The sequence below is a fragment of the Amphiprion ocellaris genome, chromosome 6 (assembly GCF_022539595.1).
Source record: "Amphiprion ocellaris isolate individual 3 ecotype Okinawa chromosome 6, ASM2253959v1, whole genome shotgun sequence".
Lineage (NCBI taxonomy): Eukaryota > Metazoa > Chordata > Actinopteri > Pomacentridae > Amphiprion > Amphiprion ocellaris.
Window position 1 is genome coordinate 6,450,488 of NC_072771.1, and position 22,672 is coordinate 6,473,159.

Genomic DNA, 22,672 nt, shown 5'->3' on the forward strand with positions numbered 1-22,672 from the left:
TCCATCACAGAGAGGAGACGGAGAACAGAGCTGTGGCCGACGCCGAGTCACGCTGATTCATTCTAAGTGTCTGTGCATATGAGTGTTTACATGTGAGGTTGCATCCACCAGGCGTGCCGCATATCGTCCTCGCTGTAGGTGTAAAAAAAAAATCATCTGTTGGCAGAATGCAGATGAAAACACGTCCACTAAACGTGACAACAGGGAGCTGAAACGTGGCGTTCCTCCTCTGCCATCTGCATCTGTTCCTGTAAACCGCCAGCCACAGAGCAGCCGGACAGCGCCGTGCTTTTTGGTTTTCTCCTGCAGCATGTGGTTAGCTTGGATCTGTGATAACATTTGATCTGAAGCTGTCAGGATGCTGTGATTGAAGCGTTCTGTAGACGGTGACTGCTCCTGATGTGCTGTTTGACACGTCACGCATGATTGACGTGTCTTAGATGATGTTTTACAGCTAAGGGAATGTTGCAATGTCAACCTGGACTGTGAAATCTAGGAAGAAGAACGGTTTCAAAGTGCTAGGAGGAATCCAAACGTCCTTGGTTACGCACAACAGGGTGCATTAATACAACACAGAGGCCAAGAAAGCTTCAACAAAAGATAGAAACAAGCTATTTGCTAAAACATTTGCAAATAACTACCTTTTCTAAGTTTTGGAAGGAGAGAGAAACAAAGTGTTGGTGAAGTCTGATGAGACACTGGATAGCAGAGACTGAAAGTGTTCATTTAAAGGATGAGGACAATCACACAGGATGGATTCTGCTTTCTTGTAGAACTGTTTGTTGTGGAGATTCTGCAGCGCTTCCTGCACAGTGCCAGCTATTCTGCTGCAGACATTAACCACCTTATTGAGTACACTTTTTGTGTCAGAGACTGATACCAGCGGATTAAAGAGAAAATGAGCACAGTCTCAACAAAAGATCGATGAAACATTCTCATCAGGGTCCTGTCAACCTGGAACTTTGAGAGCTTCCGAAGACAAAACAGATGCTGCTGGCTGTTCCTATACACCGTGTCAGTCAGTACTGATAGACAGGCAGCCTGGTTGGACCAATGGTCTGAAAACACAGAATCACACTTCCAGGGTTTCATATGGAACAGCTGAACAACCAATTCTGACAGTTTGCAGGGTGGAACTTTCTGTATCAGCACTGCACAGTGGATCAGTGGTTAGCACTGTCGCCTCACAGCTAGAAGATCCCCAGTTCGTGTCCCGGCCTTCCTGGGATCTTCCAGAGAAGACAGTAACTGCGGATTGTAAATTAGTGAAACTATAAATTTAAAATAATTTCTAGACCAGGAAAAGTTGTTTTGATCATAAAGTGCAATACTAGATTGCTCATTGTTCTTTTGTGTCTCACTTTTGTAATATTTTGTCCTGTTGTTGTTTTTTTTTTGTCTGACTTTTGTCATTTGTCTGTTTTTGTGATTTTGTTTTTCCATTTGTGTTTTTGTTTTTTTGTCATTTTGTGTTTTGCTTTATTTGTTGTTTTGTGTTGTTTTTGTCGATGGTGTTTTTTTGTCTCGCTTGTGTAGTTTGACTATTTTTGTCATTTTGTTTCTTTTGTTGTCATTTTTGTCCTGTTTTGGTTGACTTTTTTGTTGCTTTGTAAGTTTTTAATTAAATTTTTTGTTTCTTTTTTTGTTTTGTGTCATTTGTCTAATTTTTTGGTCATTTTATTTCTCAATTTTATCGTTTTGGTAAAATTTTGTCTTGTTTTTGTTTTTTGTCTTTTTTTAGTTGATTGTCTCATGTTTTTGTAGTTTTGTTTCTTTTGGCCATTTTTGTCTTATTTGTGTGATTTGTGTGATTTTTTTGTCTTTTTGTTGTCCACTTTTTTTTTGCTTTTTTGTTTCATTTCGTATCGTTTCTCTATTATGCTGTGATTTTACTGGTCCGGCCCACTTCAGACCAAATTGGGCTGAATATGGTCCCTGAACTAAAATGAGTTTGACATTCCTAGACAATGGATGTATCATCGATCTTCTTCAGAAGCAGTTTCTGATTTGAACATGTTTGACTGAATGACTCCTGAACAACTTGCCTCTATGTAGAACAGCTGAATAATGTTTAAGCAGCTGTAGGTGAGCTGGTGTGCTCGAGCTGCAACACTCCAGAGAATGATGTAGAGTTACATCTGAGCCATTCTATGGCATGAAGGGATTATCATCATGGAAAAAACTACTTGGAAAACATGGCAAAAGCTGCTTAATAGAGACTAGTTTTTAAGGGCTAAGTTAAGAACAGGAGGGGACTTTAACATCTGAACCATAAACAGGAAGTAGAAGCAAAGGATTACACTTTCTAATCTGCAAGTAGAGTTTCGGTGATTAGTTGATCAAACAATTAGTCAATCAAGAGTGAATTAGAACAATTTTGATAATGCAGAGTAAATATTCAAATACAAATGGCAGAAGGTTCCAGCTTCTCGTATGTGGACATTATCTGTTTTTCTATAAATATCTTTGGGTGTTGGACAGTTGGTTGGACTCAGTGAGATGCCATGTTGGACTCATTTTCACTATTCTAGTCAAATGTAAAGGTCAAACAATTTATTTTGAAAATGTAACTGACCTGGTCATGAATATAACTGTAAGCTGCTGCAGTGCTCTTAAATGTCCCAACCATTAAAGGGGTAGTTTGGGTTGTTCATGGTTGGAAAGTGCCCCTTCAAAGAGATGAAAGCAGCCTCCATTAATGTGGAGATCATTTAGTCGCTATACATTAGACTGAAATTGTTCATGAAAAGTTGGGAAAAAAAACATGCAGCTGTAGAGAATCTCCAGTGGAAGTGGAAGTGTTGTACAGGAACTAAAGCCCTGCTCACCTTTCCAGAACCAGAAAATCCTCATCTTTAAGCAAAACCTATTTAAATATGGAACCCATGTCATTTGTGTAGACGTGAGAGATTATAATGTCTAAGAATGACTGGAATTAACTAAAGCAGAATTAACTGTATACATGAATAGAACGTACACAGGAATTAGTTTATTCGGAATTAACATCGGAATAAACCAGGTAGTTTATTTGGAATTAAATTTATTCGGAATTAACTTTTTAATTCGGAATTAAAGAGGAATTAAAGGTCTCATGTAAATGTGGCCACTGTCTTTGTTGTTGGAACTGACACAAAAAAACTGGATCATTTTGGATGATGTGAGATTTTAGCTGAATGATTATCTGCTAATTTCCACATCAAGTGTTTTTAAAAAGAGAAAGCAGCATTGTTCTCTGTCAGAGGAAATATCAGAACCCTGCCAGTCTGAAGCCTTGGCTCTGTGCTGGAATAAAGTCTCCCTCACACAAGTCTCTGTGTTGCATCAGGCTTCCTGTTGATCCAGAATCCGGTCTGTGATTGACTTTGTGCCGGAGCTTGGAAAACACACAGCAGAGATGTGGCGCTAACAGACAGGAGCCCGAGGGACGTGCACAAGTCTGGCATCTGCTCAGCAGGCTGGGAATTCACAAACCAAATCCAGAATACATTTTAAAGCCAGCTGCCGCTGACGGCTGCGACATGACAGAGAGGCGGTCACGATGCTCAGCGCTCCTCTGTTAGTCTAGTCTCTCTGAGGAGGACGGGGAGCTTGATTTCCCTCATGTTCTCTGATGAAATCACAATGCTTTAAAGCCCCATAGGTCGCTGAAGGATAATCAAGTCAGACAGGATCAAAATACAGAATGATTGGTTAACATTTGAATGGCAGTGATTACAGTACAGCAGCTTTTGTCTCAGTCGATTAAAAGCATGAGAAGAGCGTGTTGGAGGCTCAGTGCTGAGGAATCACTCATCTTTAACTCCTAGACACCACATGTTGAGGTCCCTGCTGCCTCACAGAGCTGCAGAAACAACCACACACAAGATGTTCAGTGTGAATCTGGGCCGCGACCTGCAATATGTTCGTCCTAATGGAGTGGAAATCATCACAGCGAAACTATGCATCATGTATTTTAGTCAAAGAGAGCAGAGCTAGCAAAAGACTGCAGGGAAAACCAGTCATCTGAACCCAGTAATGACAAAAGATGAGATGGAATCACCCCGAATGAAGCCGCCTGTTAGCTTAAAGTAGAAAGAAGCAAAACATGAGATCACCTTGATTTGTGGTGCTTGCAGCATTTAATAATACTCTCCATTTGTACCGCACTCCAAACCGTTTCATTGGAACTATTTATGAAATAGTACCTGTATGAACTGTTGGTTCTTCCACATGGATGTATGCAATGGAAAAAGATCTCCAGTAATGTGATTTTTAAATGCTGGAACCACCACAAACCAATTCTGTTGGTCATTCTGTTTCAGCCTGGTAAAGCTAAATCTAGTCTGTCATCATGGCCACAGAACAGTAGCTGGAATCCACGTTAAAATAAGATGTTGGTGCAGTTTAAACATTATTAACCCTCTGAACGGTTTCTGGATGTTTTGTTGGTTCATATAAAATCCTTCTGTTCAGTTTGTGGCTCTGATAAATGGAGTGGTTTTAGTTTAGTCAGATAACGCCTTGAAACCTCGCCGGCAGGTTTTGGGGTTCAGAGGGTGAAGTCTTCGATCCGTTCGATCCACACTGACTCTGACCTCCATCCAACCTCTCTGTCCTCAGAAGCAGCAGCTGGAAGCAGAGCAGCCTGTCGAGCTGATTATCGGCCGACTGACCGCAGCAGTTTGTGCAGGTTAGAAAGATGTCAACTTTACTGTACAGAGCCACCAATACTTCAGCTCTTTTCAATTCTTACAAAGTAAAACAAAATGCTGAAAAAATTTTGATCACTTTCAATTCTTTGCAAAAAAATAAAAACACTTCTGGCATGATTTCAGTTCTCTCTGCTTCTAGTCATGGCTGTGCCGTTTCCAGTACATATCAGTGATAAATGGGCCCACAGTGAGTAAAAATGTGACAAAACACCTGGAAACTGCTCTGGGGTTCAGAGGGTTAAAAACAGGGGAGTCGCTTTGATGACTAGGGGAGTGCAGTCTCCACAAGCACAGGTTCCACCTCAGCAGCCATTTTTAAACACACCAATCCTGCATTAAATCAGCTTTGCCCTGGGAATTAGCAGTTTATAACCTCAGCCTCGGCACAACGAAGCCAAAGCCTAGTCAAGCCATTATTACCGGCCACGTGCTCTTTATGAATAATGAGATTCTGCAAAAGTGCAAAGCACAGAGCTGCTGGAAATTATCATGACTCAGCTTCTGCTGGATAAACACAAGCACCAAAGCAGCCTCCTCCTCTCACCTGAAAGGCGTGTGGCGTGTCGTCCACACAGTACACCCGCAGGCTGTAGCTCACGGAGCCGGCCTCCATGCTCCCAAACACGGCCAGCTTCAGCCTCTTGACAGCGGCCTGCGTCAGCGGCTCGCCCACCAGGGCGTACGAGCCCGGCTGGTCCAGCAGCAGGTGGCAGCTCGTCGAGTCCATCAGGCAGTAACACGACGTGGACTCTTGCTCCACCGACATCACCTCCTGCAACCACGAACACACCAGATTCAAGAGTTTTATCTGTCACATGCTCAAATGTGCAGCGAAATGAAAGGGGACTGTTTCTCAAGGCTGTGCAACAATAAGACATTATAAAGGACAGACCTTCAAAAAGTAATAGGAAGTCACAATGTCAGAAGTAAAGAGGTAGATCTGAAACTAAAGTGCACTGTATGTTTGCATGACTGCAGTTGTGTGTGTGTTGTGTTTGTTATGGGTGTGTGTGCATAGACCTACACTACTGTTCAAAAGTCTGGGGTCAACCAGACAATTCCATGTTTTCCATGAAAATTCACACTTTCATTCATGTACTAACATAACTGTACAAGGGTTTTCTAATCATCAATGAGCCTTTCAGCACCATTAGCTAACACAATGTAGCATTAGAACACAGGAGTGATGGTTGCTGGAAATGTTCCTCTGTACCTCTATGGAGATATTCCATTAAAAATCAGCTGTTTCCAGCTAGAATAGTCATTTACCACATTAACAATGTCTACACTGGATTTATCATTCAGTTAATGTTATCTTCATTGGAAAAAAACTGCTTTTCTTTCAACAATAAGGACATTTCTAAGTGACCCCAGACTTTTGAACGGTAGTATAAATATGACAAAACCTCCCAAAAATGCCTTCAATGAGAGCTGCAGAACTGTGAGGACAAACAATCTTGGCTCTATGAGTCAGAGACACATATGAGAATTTACAAATACATGAGTCCTTGTTCTCATCACCAGGTCAGAGTGGGAGCTAAAAAGTTCCAGCAAAAAATGTTTTACTTCCACCTAATCAGAAGTTTAATTTCCAGAGTAAATAACAGCCTGGCAGCAATGAGCAGTAAACACAGAGGTTATTGGACCTGTTCTAAAAGTGTCCAACTGAAACTTTAGCTGATTTGATGCTACAGAAATGAAGCACAGCGTCTGTTTCAGGCACTACTTGGTGAATGTGCCACAAAAAACCTCTACAGGTCAGGCTTAATGAGATACAGTCAAAAGTGTTTGTAGAAGTCCGTGTTTACACTTACAGTCCATGTGTTTGTTTCAGAACATGTAGAAGACACGTGTTAAATGTGATTGGACTAGCTGTCTAATTGACCATGATGGCAACATCAATATGCACTAAGGTTTTTTTTTTTTTTTTTGAGCAGAAATATTCAGTTCAGTGCTGGATAAACACTAAAAAGATGCTGTTTTCAGGATTCTGTGTGTTCATGTCACATATGAGCACAGGACCTATTCAACAGAGAACTCTTTACATTTATGATGAATACTTGAAGTGGCTGATGCAGTTTGTGGCTGACGACTAAAACAGTTGTTCAAGAAAAGCACCCGTTGTCTCCTGTTTCATCTCTTACTGTCAGCAGTAAACATTAAGATTAGTCAGATGAGTGACAACACAGAGCCTTATGTAAGCAGTGGCAATCTGTCTTTTTTGATTAAACCTGGTATTTATATTCCTGAAATTTATTTTTTCCTCAAAAAGGTGTTAGTAATATATGATTAAAAACTCTTTGTAGCTGACCGAAAGTGCAAGAAACTGAACAAAAGGTGAGTGAAAAATACTTGATGGCTGTTGGACAAATGTAAATAACATGTACACTACCGTTAAAAGTCTGGAGTCACTTAGAAATGTCCTTATTGTTGAAAGAAAAACAGTTTTTTTCCAATGAAGATAACATTAAATGAATGATAAACCCAGTGTAGACATTGTTAATGTGGTAAATGACTATTCTAGCTGGAAACAGCTGATTTTTAATGGAATATCTCCATAGAGGTACAGAGGAACATTTCCAGCAACCATCACTCCTGTGTTCTAATGCTACATTGTGTTAGCTAATGGTGTTGAAAGGCTCATTGATGATTAGAAAACCCTTGTGCAGTTATGTTAGCACATGGATAAAAGTGGGAGTTTTCATGGAAAACATGAAATTGTCTATCCGTGGGGGCGCCCAGACAGCTCAACTGGTTGTTTAACGGGGCTATAGTTCCCGATACAGCGGCCTGGGTTCGATCCCAGCTCACGGAAATCTGCTGCAGGTCTTCCCCCCTTTCTTCTTCCCTTCCTCCTTCCTGTCTGAGCTTCTACTGACCTGTCTAATAAAGCCAACAAAAGGCCAAAAAAATCACTTAAAATATAAAATAAATATATATATATATATATATCCTGAGGCTTTCAGGGCGTCTAACATCTCAGACAGGCTCAAACTATTCACCTGGTGGAAATCTACGATCAGCAATAGCAGTTAACCCTCCTGTTGTCTTCATTCATGGGCACCAAAAAACATTGTCTCCTTGTCTGAAAAATATCCAATAATTCCCCAAATTTCTGAAAATGTGCAAAACCTTCAGGAAGAAAAAACTCATAAAAACATAAATAAACATAAATAAAAATAAATCCCCAAAATTTGGCAAGAAAATTCTTGTAAATGTTTTACAAAAAATGAGTAAAAATCTTCCAAAAAAATTCCTAAAAATATCTAAAGTGATTACATATATATCAGTAAAAGTTCCAAATATTTTCGTTAAGAACATTCTGAAAAAAATCAACCAAAATCCAGTGAAATTCACTGGATTTTGTTTGATTTTTTTTTTGTGAATGTTCTTAAAGGAAAACTTTTAACATTTCTTTTTTTCCACCAAAAAATGTTCAAAAATTTCCCAAAAATGTTGACAATGTGGACATCAGAAGTTTCACTGTGAAAATATTTTTTTTTCCCACATTTTCGGGTCAATTTGACCTGCAGGACAACACGAGGGTTAAAGACAAACAACAGACACATTTACAGCCCTGTGTTTAACGCACATTGCAGTTTGCAGACAAAAAAGAAAAAAAAAATGTTTTGTATGTGGGCCTGAGGTGAAAAATCTGCAACAAAGAGCAGCGAAAACAGAGTTTTTAAAGAAAACGATGACTTTAATGTCCAATAGAGTTTTTGGTTTCATGGCATCAGACCAGGAATCTTCTCGTAGAATAAAAGAGTTTTTAAATAGGTTCATATTCATCACTGTTGCACATTTTTTGAGTCCTGTGCAATATATCTGTATACTGTATGCATGTAGAGCATTTAAGGCTCATACTGCATACATTTATATTTCTGTCTCAGTACAGAAAACACAACTGTTTCTATAAGATCACTGTATGAATCATTTCAAGCTACTCTAGTTAATGAAAACATCACAGTTTACTTCCTTACAGGTGAAATATTACAATTAACTGATTCAAACTCACATTGTATGCTAATAGGTTATCTTGGGAACAACCTGCAGTAATTAGAAATAAATCAGGCTTTCTCAGGCTGCTTACAGTACACAGAGTTACTTAATATTCACGCCGAGAGCTACACGGATATTACGACTGGAAAACTGTGCAAATGGACTTCTGTATACAGTGGAGTGTATTATAGATCGGGCTCAGGGCTGGTGAATAATGATGTAGGTAACACAGCACAGGTTTAAATCACAAAGCAAAAACCCACACAGATTGTAAATAGTCTCCAGAGGATGTAGAAAACCATTTCCTACATGAGTGATGGTGTTAGTCCGTAGCAGAACACAAAACAGTCATTCGAAAACACTACAGTGTTTTACTGATGAGATGGAAAGAGCAGATGGAAAACACGTCATTATTTCCTTCTGATTTCATAGGAAATACACTGAACAAATTTTGAAATGATATACACTACCGGTCAAAAGGTTTAGAACACCCCAATTTTTCCATTTTTTTTATAGCCAATTCTGCATGTTAATGTCTCATTGTTCTCTGAAATGAAAGCAGAGAACAAATAAACTAATGAAGTTAAAAATCTATTTAGAAACCAAAATGTCTTCTAAACTTTTGACTCATCAAAGCACCACCTTTGGCAGATCTAGCAGCTGAACTCACTCATTCTTTCCACAATGGAAATCAAATATTCTTCAGAAAGTTCTTCCAGCTCTGCAGCAGAAGTTCCCATAAATGTGTGGTTCTTGTAGGTTCTTTGCTTTCACTCTTCTGTCCAGTTCATCCAGACCAGCTCCATGGGGTTTAAGTCTGGAGACTGTGCTGCCACTCCATGTTTTCAACCATCTGGTTCTTTGTTCCTGAGGTGGTTCTGGCAGAGCTGATGTTCTGGGTCATTATCTGCTGTAGGATGAACCCCTCACCAACTAGAACATACCAGAGGATACTGCATGGCACTGCAGAACACTGTGGTAGCCGTTTAGGTTCAGGACTCCTCTCATTCTGTACAAGAACTGACCCTGGATCCAGCAGAACAGCACCAGACCATCACACTTCCTCCTCCATGTTTGACAGTTGATGTTCCACACTGAGGAACCATCCTTTCTCCTACTGGACGGCTACAAAAATCCTGCTGATGAACCAGAGATTTCAGATTTAGATCCATCAGTCCATAACACCTTCTTCCAGTCTTCAGTAGTCCATTGACGATGTTTCATGGCCCAGACAAGCCTCTTTTTCTGATTCTGATGTCTTAACAACGGCTTTCTGCTGCAACTCCACCTGTCAAACCTGCAGCTCCAAGTCTACGAAAGCTGTACTCACTGACACCTGGACTTTCTTCAGTTTCTCTGTAGGAAAGACCTGCATTTTAAGGGTTCTGATGGTCTGTCTCTCTTATATTGTTAACTGACTTTTCCTCTCCATTTTTGTAAGCAACTCACTACTTTCTGCAGTACATCCTGTTCTAATAATGTTCTGGAGGGTTCCACGGTGGGTTCCAACACTACTTTTAGGCAGACAGAATCAACACAAAAACATGCAAACACACAAAAATGACACAAAATCATGGTAAAGAAATGCAAGATCACCACAAAAAATCTGCCAAATCTGACCAAATTTCCTCCCAAACCTCCTCAGAAGCATCTGGTTCTTTAGCTACAGTAACTTTAGTCAATAATCAAAATTTTGCATTCATACTATGAATATTTTCCACAAAAATGAGCAAAATTACCAGAAAAGCTGCAAAATCGAACTCAAAATCTGCACGAAAACACACAAACATGCACGAAAAGATACAAAATCATGACAAAAAGAAGCAAAAGCACCACAAAAACGTGCAAAAATCACCATGAAAAGCTGCAAAATTGCTGCAAAAAGAATAAACCTCACCACAAAAAGGATGACATTTGTAGGATTTGGTTGTTAACCCATTTCTTGTTCCCTTACCTGTATTTTTATCACTGGCAGTTCACCTCTTTCCTTTGGACCATTTCAAGCTATTCATTGGACTTGAACTACTTTAAATTCAACAAAAAACTGGTAAAATTAGTGCGTTCTAAAACCTTTGACCGGTGGTGTATGTGATTAGCTAAGACATGTATTAGTCATCTTTCAAGCCAGAAGGTGTGCTATAACTGCATTTGAATAATCCATGAAGCAGGAGGCAAAGAGCACCAAATTCACCTTCAAATATCTTCTTGTGATTATCCAGAAAGTCTCCCAATATTGTCACGCAGTATGTTGCAATCCCCGACCTGGCAGGCAGACGGAACCCATGAAATCCATGTGATTATACGATTTAATGAGGAGCTGTGAGAGCGAGCAGCGTGCTAAAACACAGCCTGAGGAGCACTACTTTTCCCCTCACAATCACAAGTCAACTGGCAATATTCCAATTAAAAGTCCCGCTAGCAGCCATCATGTCCTGCAAGACAGAAAATCTCCACATATTGGCTCAGTGCTTTAGGACAGCAGAACGCCAGTGCAGTATAAAACATAACCATGTGTCCTAGCATGTTGCATGATAGTGTTGCAACAACACAGAAAATAGCTTTATGTTCTATATTTTTCTTTGTGGTTCAAAGTCCTTTCATATCTTGGAAACAGCAGCTGAAAAATCAATTTCAACACGAGGCTGCTGCAGAATGTCACCGCAGCTGTGATGTATTCTGAAACTGCAAATAAACTCGTGGTAGAAAATAGTCCCCCAATAAAACGCTGCTCCAGCTGCATTTCTTCGAACTGTAAAGTCCCGTCATTTTAGGAAATGACTTACCCATTAGAGGAATAATAAAAGAATAACTTGCCATTTTGTGAAATAAACCTATTTTCAGCAATCTAAACATGAATGTAGTCATCACTGTAGAATACCAGGGCAGGCTGGCAACACAAAGAAGCATCACATTCAAACTAATACAACATGACTGTCCATTAATGAATCCTTATTTTTAAAAAAAGAACAGTCTTTGCATTGGTATTATTGGCTGAGGTGTAAGATGATGAAACTAACAGTACTGGTTAACAAACGTTTAGTGACTTCTTTAGTTCTTCTGGCTCCTTCAGAACATGGAGACCAACCAATCAGCTGCTCCGTCCTCTCTGATGTTTCTGCCTCCTCTGTCCTCATCTTCACCTGCAGACTGCCTAAATAAACCTGTTCTATCTGAGCACACTTTGTGGCATCAGCCAGAAAAGCCTTTTTCTTTCTCTGGCACCTTCTCTGCTCTGCTGGCTGTAGGGTTTGTCTTTCAGTCCATGTTTTCAGTTGGGATGGCAGCTGCTACCTCCTCATACAGTTCCAGCAGCTCTGTCTCTGTGGTTAAGATGACCTATTGATTATATAGGCATATTGACTACTAAGGCTAAGGCTAGCCCTAACAACACCGACAGACTGGGAAAACTTCCAGACATCCTCATGGCCAATCTGATGCCAAAGAAACCTTAAAAACATTGTGACTGGCTATTGACCATGGACACTGGAAGTAATGTGATATGATATCCACAGTCCGTGTGATGACTTTAGGTTGAGTTATGAGTCATTCCAGAACTGGAGGACATTTGGGCTTCAAAATGTTTGAAAAATAATCCTTCTCTGTTCCAGTTTTCTGCTCCATATTGATCAATGATAGGTAGTGATTGGCTCAGCTTCCACATCAATGGTAGCATTTTTATTCCATGTTTTCTGTGTTGTTTGCTAACCCTACTCTAATCACAGTAACAGGGTTGATGTTGGAGCTGGGAGACTTTGCTCTGTGAAGGCAGCTGGTCCAGATGCTGTGTGTCCAAGGCTGCTTAAAGACTTAAAGTGCTGCACAACTGTGTCAACCTCTCCACAGGATCTTCAACCTGAGTCTACAGCTGCTCTGTGGAAAACATCCTGTATTGTACCGGTACCAAAAATCAAATGTCCGGCTGAACTAAATGACTACAGACCTATTGTCCTTACCTCACACATCATGAAAGCTCTGGAGCGGTTGATTCTACGCCTACTGAGGCTTGAGGTCAAAGACAAACTCGATTCCCTGCAGTTTGCATACAAAGAACACATTGGATGATGATGCCATCCTCATCATACTTCACTGTGCCCTGTCTCATCTGGAGGAACCTGGAGTTTATGTGAGAATCATGTTCTTTGATTTTTCAAATGCATTAAACTCCATCCAACCCAACATACTTAGAGACAAGCTCACAGACATGGGAGTGGATCCTTCCTGTGTTTCTTGCATCATAGGTTACCTGACAGGAAGGCAACAGTTTGTCAGGCTGGGGAACTGTGTTTCTGGGACATTAATGAGCAGTACTGGGGCTCCACAAGGAACAGTCCTGGCTCCATTCCTGTTCACACTGTACACATCAGACTTCAAATACAGCACTGAGTCCTGCCACATTCAGAAATACTCTGATGACACTGCTATCGTGGCATGTATCAAAAATGGACATGAAGCTGAATACAGGGATCTGATAAATGCCTTCAGTGACTGGAGTCACAAAAACTGTTTGCTACTCAACGCCTCAAAGACAAAGGAAATGATCATAGATTTCTGCAGATCCAAACCCCCTTTTCAGGCAATGAACACTTGTGGCGTGGACATCGAAGTGGTGACATCGTATAAATATTTAGGTGTCCACCTTGATAATAAGTTGGACTGGTCTAAAAACGTAGACTTCATCTACAAAAAGGGCCAGAGCCAACTTTTTTGCCTCAGAAGACTTGGATCATTAGACATCTGCAGTAAGATGCCGCAGATGTTTTATCAGTTTTTAAGTGTCCTGTTTTATGCTGCAGTCTGATGGGGGGGAAGTATAAAAAACAAGGATGCAAGGCGTCTGAACAAACTGATTAAAAAAGCTGGCTCTGTGGTTGGAGTCAGATTGAACTCATTGGAGGATGAGGTGGAGAGACAGGCACTTAGAAAGATGGAGGCCGTTCTGACAAACATGGATCATCCACTTCATATCTGCCTCAATGAACAACAAAACATCGGTGGACGACTCCTATCCCTGCACTGCAGGACAGAAAGATTCAGAAAATCTTTCTTGCCATCAGCAATCAGACTATTTAATTCTAAAGTAAACAGATGAGACCAGACAATTGAATTTCCCTTCGGGGACTAATAAAGTCATTGTATTGTATTGTATTGTATTGTATTGTATTGTATGACACAGAGGAGCGTAAGTTTAGATGTAAATTGCAGCTCTGTAGCTGGTTCAGAGATGCATTCTGCCTGTGTGAGTCACAGCTGCTGTTCCTACCGACCATGTTGGCCCAGTTCAGTGGACCAGAATACAGCCACTAACTTCCTGCACCTCCTCGTCCTCCTGGGGCAGCACCGCTCAGCTGGAAAACCTCTGGTGTTCAGTGTCATGAATGCTTCTGATTTGATCGCTGACAATGAATCAGACTTAGTTTAACTGGAGACTGACTGAGAGACGCTAATGCGCTGCTGAGAGTAACACAGAACACCTCCACCCTCATCCTTGACGTGTAGCACCATGATGCGAGCGCACTTACAAGCAATATTCCAACTTAGTGAATAATGGATTACCTCGGCCGCCTGACCAGAACTGTATCACGGCTCATCAGGATCAAAAACCTGCAAAACAATGTGAACCCAAATCCACAGAAACCACCGGGCCCAATTTAGTTCCTGATTGGCAAACACAGTTTATCTTCTCGTATGTGATGATCAGACGGTGTGCTGCTCTCAGAGATGAACCGCTGCTACTTTGTCGGGCTACATTCATGTCAGGTGCCGGGACTCCTGTGAATACTTTATGCATTTTGTACTTATGCTTTCTGCATCCTCATAAGCGCTGCTTAACACACTGCAATATGGCACTGAATAATATTATAGTGCGGCTGGGGGTGTTGAGGAGTCTTCTGTGAGTCATGTGCATTTTAATGACAGCTGAAATGAGGGTATTTTAATGGCTTTGTGCATTTGCAGGTATTATGCATCTTCACCACCCCCCTCTCTCTTTAGGTTCAACCTCAATAGTAAGTCATTATTTCAAACCAAGAAGCTCTAAGGATCTCGGCGCCCTTTTAATATTAGAGTGAAATCTCAAAGCGACATGAATCTTGTATTCATTCATATTCCCTCTGCTCGCTTTCCCTTTCTCATTCAGAACGCTTGCACATCTTGAGAAATTGCCCTGTTACGCTGAGTAGAAATCTTTCTTTTTTATTTTTTGTCACACAATAGCAAACCTAGAACGCTTGTAAAAGGCAAGGTTAGGTAAACATGAGCCTGAACTCAAAGGAGTGGGAGTAAAAAATACAAACTGACAGAAAGGGATGACACTTGTGTGGGTAAACAAGATGCTGGCAGAGGAGCCCTTCAGAAGCACATTAATCTGAGACCGAATGACCCAGAGAGAGTCGACGCGCTTCTAATCTGCTACAGCATCAGGTGAATCTCAGAAAGGAGGACGAAGACAGAACAAAGGGGGAAAAAGAGGCCAATCTGTGAGCTGCTTTCTGTAGTTTAGCATCCACTTATAAACAGTTTCCATCTGCACGTTGACCACAGGACAGAGGCCTTAGCCAGCTAGATTAGCATCTTCAGGACTGACTTAACCTTTATGTTTTCTTAACCCTGGCGTCGTCCTGTGGGTCAAATTGAGCCGTTTTAATGTTTGAAAATATGGTAAAAAAAAAAAAAATTTCACAGTGAAACTTCCAATGTCCACATTTTCAACATTTTTGGGAAACTTTTGAACATTTTTTGGTGGAAAAAAAAAGTGTCTTAAGAACATTCACAAAAAAAAAAAAAAAAAAATCAACCAAAATTTTGGTTGATTTTTTTTTGTGAATGTTCTTAAAGAAAACATTAGAAGTTTTACTGACATGTGTGTAATCACTTTAGATATTTTTAGGATTTTTTTTTTTAAAGAAGATTTTTACTTATTTTCTTGAAAATATTGACAAGAATTTTCTTGCGAAATTTGGGAGATTTTTTTAAAATAAAACTTTTAAGGGAAACTTTTAAATAATTATTGGACTTTTCTTCCTGGAGGTTTGCAAACTTTCAGAAATTTGGGGATTCTTTTTTTTGTTGAATTTTTGATTTTTTTTCAGACAAGGAAGCAATATTTTTTGGTGCCCGTAAATGAGGACAACATCCTGAACGCTCCTCTAGTCCTCAGAGTCAGAAATGAGCCACTGAGCCTCTAAAATAGAGCAGCTTGATTGAATTTTCAACCAAAAATCTATTTACATGAAGAAATAACCTGTCATGCATCGCACACTTTGTGAATGTCTGGATTTAACCAGTGGACACCTTGTTTTTATTACATCATGCATGCTGTAACTGTTTTCTTTACTACAATAGAAGCTTATTATCACTATTATTGCTGCTAAAGGTACTGGAGAGGTGTAAACATTACTTGTTTATCAAGAGATAGTACTTTTTTATCTTAAGAAAGTACCAGAAATGTACAGAAAGTAGCTTTAAATGCATTTTTTGAAGGGAAACAACCGTGTACTGTACAATGGAATTGTATGGAGTGGAATGCCTTTTGTGGTGGTTTGATATATTTTGTGGTGGTTTTTGCATTTTTTTTATGGTGGTTTTCTTACTTTTTGAGGTGATTTTGTATTTTTTATGGTGTTTTTCCATCTGTTTGTGGTGATTTTGCATTTTTTTTGTGGTGGTTTTGCATTCCATACAATCCATTGCATTCCGTACAAAGGAACTGTACAGTGTACAGCATGGAAACGTCATCGAATTTCAAGTTGAAAAAATGTCATTTAGGGGGTTTTCTATGCTATTAAATATAGCTGCCGGGTCATTTTTCACCCGAAGACAACAGCATGGTTTAACTATTTTAGATCAGAGGCTGAACTACGAAGCTGGTTCAACATATTCGGGCTTTCTTTGTGTAAATCAGCTCAACAAAAACTAAAATCTCAGCCAGATATAACAGGTAAAGAGATCATCAGCTTTCTTTAACTCAGGCTTTCAGTTTCAGATTGAATGTGCATCACATGAAAGTGAGTGTTTAATGCTTCTTCTGCACAAAGTGAATTCGGTCAGCAGGTTGCTTTAATGGGTCATGAGAAATAGAAAAATAAGTGCCTGGAAATGATGTAAGACAGGAATGCTGGCAGACAACTGTTAAATGTGAGTAATATATTATTATTTCTGACAGCTGAACAATTAAAGCTCATAAACTCTAAACTTCCTATATTTAAACATGTTAATGTACTGAAGTGCTTTTAGGTCTGACACCATCCCAAAATGAAGGAAATCACTTTAATTTGTGGCCAAATCAAAGTGAAATTAATGTTGCTGACTGAATATTCTCTGTAAACTGATCAATGTTCTAATCTGTGTTCTATCAGCTGCAGAACCAGCAGTTTAAATGGACCAAACATAAAAATATATTTATATGATTTCTGCATCACCAGCTGAATACATGTTGGGTTACCATGACAACGTGATCCATACAGTGTGTGATACTGTAACTGCACAGCTTCCTTCAGTGGTTTTAGTAAATGTACAGCTCAAGGAATTCACAGATGAAAGATTTCCCCTCTATGGCTCATAAATAACTATCAGGAAACATTTTGTTTAAAGGGAGACGCTTGTTGCAGCTGATTTAAATCAGAAAGTCTGAACATAACCTGCTCCACAGCATCAGTTACCATGGTGATCTAACCAGATAAAAACAGAAGTGAAAACTCTGACTGTCGGCTGCTAACCCATTAATCTGGCTTCGTAGTTCAGCCCTCAGGACAACCAGCTCTAATACGGGGGTTTCATTCAGTTGATCAGATCAGAACTTTGTGTTTTAAAGCAACTTTTCTGTGTTTCCAGTCATCACTGTGCTGCATTCTAACTCCTGGAAGTGAAATCAGTGGTGAAGTGGACAAGCGTTGCTGTATTTGTAGAACTGGAAATGTTTTAAACAAATACAGTTATTTTTGGAACTCATCCTTCTTTAAGTACAAAAATCAGACTTTAATCTTTATAGATGATCTGATGGTTGGTCAGGATACTTTAATAATACATTATCATGGGAAACAAATGCAGATATATGAGGGAATATTATTGCTATGATCAAGATGCATTCATTTTTTACTGTTTGATGTTGACACAGGATGACTCAGTCCTTAGTTGTGTACTGTCTTTATTGCTTTGCTGCAGTCCGGTCTGCTGCCTCTGTGAATATTTTAAAGAAGGTTGCATTCATCCCTTTTTGTTGCCACGTGCATCGTGATCACACAGACCTGATTACATTTGGGACATAGATTTAGCTTTTTGGACTCATAGTGTCACATACATGGCTGTTAGTTTGCCCCAAACTAGGACACATTCAATCCTAAGGCAGTCATACATTACTGTACAAAAGGATTAAACACCAGTTTCACATCACTGCCACAGGGTGACAGTAGCTGTAAAAACATAGTGTCAATTTAAAAAAAAAAAAAAAAAAAGGTTTTGAAAAATTTCAGTTTTCATGGACTTTGGGATCACTTAGAAATGTCCTTACTGTTGAAAGAAAAGCATTTTTTTTCAATGAAGATAACATTAAATGAATGCTAAATCCAGTCTAGACATTGTTAATGTGGTAAATGACTATTCTAGCTGGAAACAGCTGGTTTTTAATGGAATATCTCCATAGAGGTACAGAGGAACATTTCCAGCAACCATCACTCCTGTGTTCTAATGCTACATTGTGTTAGCTAATGGTGTTGAAAGGCTCATTGATGATTAGAAAACCCTTGTGCAGTTATGTTAGCACATGGATAAAAGTGAGAATTGCCTGGGTGACCCCAGGCTTGTGAACAGTAGTGTATATTGTAGAGATATGAACTCACTGCATGTTTGTGATGTAGTTTTATAGAAACTGCTAATGAGCCCGAGGACTAGCTTCAGTCACAGGATGATCTCAGCATCATGGAGTCAGTCTCTGGTTGGATGAGACAGCAGAGACAGAGACAGTTTAAATGTACTGAACATCTGGGGAACGTTCTCCTAGATGCTGCTTTAAACTCAGAGTCATCAGGACATATTGGTTTGCTTTGAGCTTCTTCTCTTCACTGCTTGAAGTTCATATAAAATAAAAACTTCCCATGCCACTGTTTCTGAAAGCATCCTCACGTTATGTTTAGTGTCTGGAAGATTGAACACAATTTGACTGAAATTCACTTTTAACAGAAAACCCAAGAAAATAATCTGACATTTGAAAACCAAAAGAATGTATTTCTTGAAAATGAGTTGCAGATGAACACTCTGGGTTCAAAGCAAGGCTTGTAAAAAAAAATAGAAACACCTTTTTTCATACTGGTGGCCTAAAAGTGGTGATCATAGCTGCATAATAAATTTCCTCAGTTTATTCAGTTTCCACCATGCATCCTGGCAGATTGTTCCAGCAGTTCAGAATAAAACTCTGTAAACTTTGAAGGCCTGGAAACGATCATTCCTTAATTACATGAACAGAAAACTTCGCACTACTTTTGATTCTGATTGCGATGATGGTTGTGTAGCTGCTTCGTTTTGCTGCCATTCTGCTGCCAGTCACATGTGATGAAACCAGTTTAATCAGTCCTGGTTGGTTCTTCCTGCTTCATAATGAGAAGTGATTGTTTCTGTACAAAGGTTTCACCAGCCTTCACACACACAGTATCAACTAGCTCAGTAAATTCAACATTTTTGCTAAGACACATCTGATCATTTCCTTGTTTTCTGTGGGTTGTGCTTCAGTAAACTGTACATTTCTGTGGCAGCAGAAGCTGAACTCTGGAAACAGCAGCAGGTGAAGATGTTAAAATGCTCAGAGGAAAATGGAAATTTGACAATTGACAATTTTGCTGGCAAGGATTGTCTAAAACTTTCAGGCCAGCTAGTGAGCAGACCTTAGGGCTATTTTAAACTTTACTTTTGACTTAGTATGAGAACATTACTATTCCTATTAGTCTGTGGGCTGCACCAGCCTCACAGCTAGTAGATCCCCGGTTCACATCCCAGCCTTCCTGGGATCTTTCTGCATGGAGTCTCCATGTTCTCCTGTACATGTGTGGCTTTTCTCCAGGTTCTCCATCTTCCTCCCACAGTCCAGAAACATGCTGAGGTTAATTGATGATTCTAAATTGTCTGTAGGTGTGAATGTGAGTGTGATTGTTTGTCTCTATGTGTAGTCCTGTGATAGACTGGTGACCTGTCCAGGTGTCCCCTGCCTTCACCCTCAGTCAGCTGGGATAGACTCCACCCCCCATGACTCTGATGAGGGTTAAACAGTGTATAGATAATGATGGATGGATATTAGTTTGTTCAAAAATGCTATATTTCAGCTATTTTTTGCTAAAACTCCAAATATACACAGACTGGGCTCAAAGCTTGCTGGTGGACTCATAAAGAATTGCAGTGTGATGACATTTGGACATATTTGGACATTTGGTTCCGTATGAAACCTCTGCATCTTTATAAGTGCAGTTTTCTAGAGCTGGAACATTTTAACAGGGCACCACTGATTGTCTATCAGCTCAGACATGTTAATGAAGTTATTCCTGAAGACACGCCACCATGTGGCGCTCACAGCCTGGTCCACAGACCAGTCCAATAAAGCTTTTTCTTAAATAGTGTAACGTAAGAGGTGTTCCTTTGTATAGCTCCACACGGGGAAATTGCTTCACTTGTCTCAATGGACATTTAAAAAAAAAAAAAACATTAGTAAAACAGTGCTATTTAGTTTGTTCTGATCCACAGTGAACCACCATTTGGGCACCTTAACTGTGAATCATACTTTTTAAATCTTGAACACCCTAACAAATTATGCATTTACCATCCTGGGTCATGAATATCCTAGAAGATGGGTCTGATGTGATGCTCCACAGCAGCCTAAAAGTTATGCTATCATACAACTAAACTGCATTTTACAGTTAGGTTTTGAGTGAAATGCATTTTCTGCCAGATTACATTTTAAGCTCTATTATATCCCAAACTGAACTATTTTCCTCAACTGAACCAAGACGTTTTGGTTCCTAAACTGAACCAAGCTCCTAACACGTATTTATCGATGTGAAAGTGTCGGCCAAAAGAAGATATCTTCTGAAACCCAGCAATGCAGTCTACTAAACAATGAGTGAAAGTAATGAAGCCACTAGTCAATAAGAAACAAGTGAAAATGAAACTTAACTCTAAGAATTATGGTCTGACATGGGGTGTGAATCCTGATCTTCTGGATGAAAGCTCAATTGCTCATCTGTCACCATCCTCTCCTCCTTATTTGTGGCTCTTCAAAACCAAGAGCCTTTATGTGACAGTAAAGCTGCATAGTAGTGTCATTTTCAGAGACAGCGATGCTTAAAGAACAAAAACGGGACTAAGTGAATCTATATGTAGATGTATGCTGTCATTATATTAAAAAAAACATATCAAAGAGCCACTTGGACTGATGGTGATGTTAAAAAAGCATAAAGCAGAGACTTTTAATTTGGGCTTCGCTCTTGGTGCAGGTAGAAAGAAAAAGGAACTACAGTCAAAGCTGTGTAGATGAAGGTTCATTATGTTGCATCTTTGCATGCGGAGGCAGCAGCAGCTCCTGAATATTCTTTATATCAGCCAAGAAAAACATTATTCAGGACAAAAGCAGACAATGCAGAGAGCGGGTAAATCCGGCCTAAATAACAAGCTCTTCTAAGCGCTGACAAACACCACAACAGCCAGGGGCAAACCTGCACTCTTCATTACTGTGACCTCATACTCAGCTCGCCAAAGCTTTACGTCAGCTTTACAGTTACTGAATATTCTCTTCATTACACCACCTCCGTGCCCCCTTTCTTTCCCGCATGTCTTGTTATCATCTCAGTGGTTGCTGCTAAAAAACACAAGCCAATAATGCAAAGCGACGACAGCGACTGAAGCTTGTTCCGCCTTTGGGTTTGGGATGTAGCTCTCGGGACTTCATCCAGACCAGTAGAAAACAATCTTCTTCACTGGAGGGAGGGGTAAAAAAAGGAAGAAAAGGCCGACGCTGTTGGAATGGAAACACATATAAATAAAGAGCTGGAGAAATAGAACGCGTCCTGCTGCAAAGCATCAGAGCAAAGCTAATGAGAAGAGTCGACGGTCAGCAGAGAAACTACTTCCATGATTCTCCTTCTGATTGCTTCAAGTCTAAATCCACCGTGCCATGTCTCCTCCAGGTCCACCAATCGATGCTTCCCTTGTCTGACGGCTCCTGTACTAACACCCCCATCACCGACAGCCCTGCCTCTTCCTGGCCATTACACTCTGTAACTGTTTCTTTATTTTCCTCCATGTGGCCTTATGTCACCCTCTGGACCCATGGAGAGCATCAGGCTGGATCAATCAGCTTACCCACAAAGCCCCAACTGTCCTCTATGGATAACCCATAATTCACCAGTCATGTGTCACACTGACTAACTGCCTTTTACCATATAAAACACAAATGTAAAGGTCACTGAACGCAGGGAGGAGCAGAGTCAACAAACCTCTAATGTCAAGGAGCCATTTTAACACCCATTTACAAACTCACTGTCTTATACAGAGAGACTGCAATGAAACAAAGCGCTCTAAATCAGATAAATATCAACCAGTCATGGTGGTAAATAACAGGCAGTGTGTTGGTGACAAAATACGTTATCCTCAGTGTTCCTGGCAAACACGGATTAACACGTTTCATACGAAGAAATCGATTGTGTGAAAAAAAACCAAAAAAACTGCAGAAAAAAACAACTTGCAAACCAAATTCTGACAAACTTCAAAGCACCTGTATCAACACAAGTCAGACGATGAAAGGTTAAAGAAACGTTTGCTGGTTGAAACTCACCGTGTTCACTGATCATTGATACAAATACAGCTAATTATTTCCCTATACATGGAAGCTACTTAACTAGACACTCATTTAGCTGAAATGTGATGTATCAAAGTGGTTACAGCACATGTAAGCAAAGGATTTACACACCACAAAAAGGCAACACAAGTTTTTTGTGATTGCCTAA

At 40.0% G+C, this 22,672-nt stretch overlaps 1 protein-coding gene across 3 annotated transcripts in view; it reads right to left on the reverse strand.

The window, feature by feature from the left end:
* The window catches only part of unc5db (unc-5 netrin receptor Db), a 249,586-nt gene that overhangs the window by 17,996 nt on the left and 208,918 nt on the right, over positions 1-22,672 (reverse strand). For all 3 annotated transcript variants that reach the window (XM_055011601.1, XM_055011602.1, XM_055011600.1), the window contains one exon: positions 5,236-5,463. In XM_055011601.1, coding sequence (XP_054867576.1) covers positions 5,236-5,463 — 228 coding nt within the window. The remainder of the gene's footprint in view (positions 1-5,235; positions 5,464-22,672) is intronic.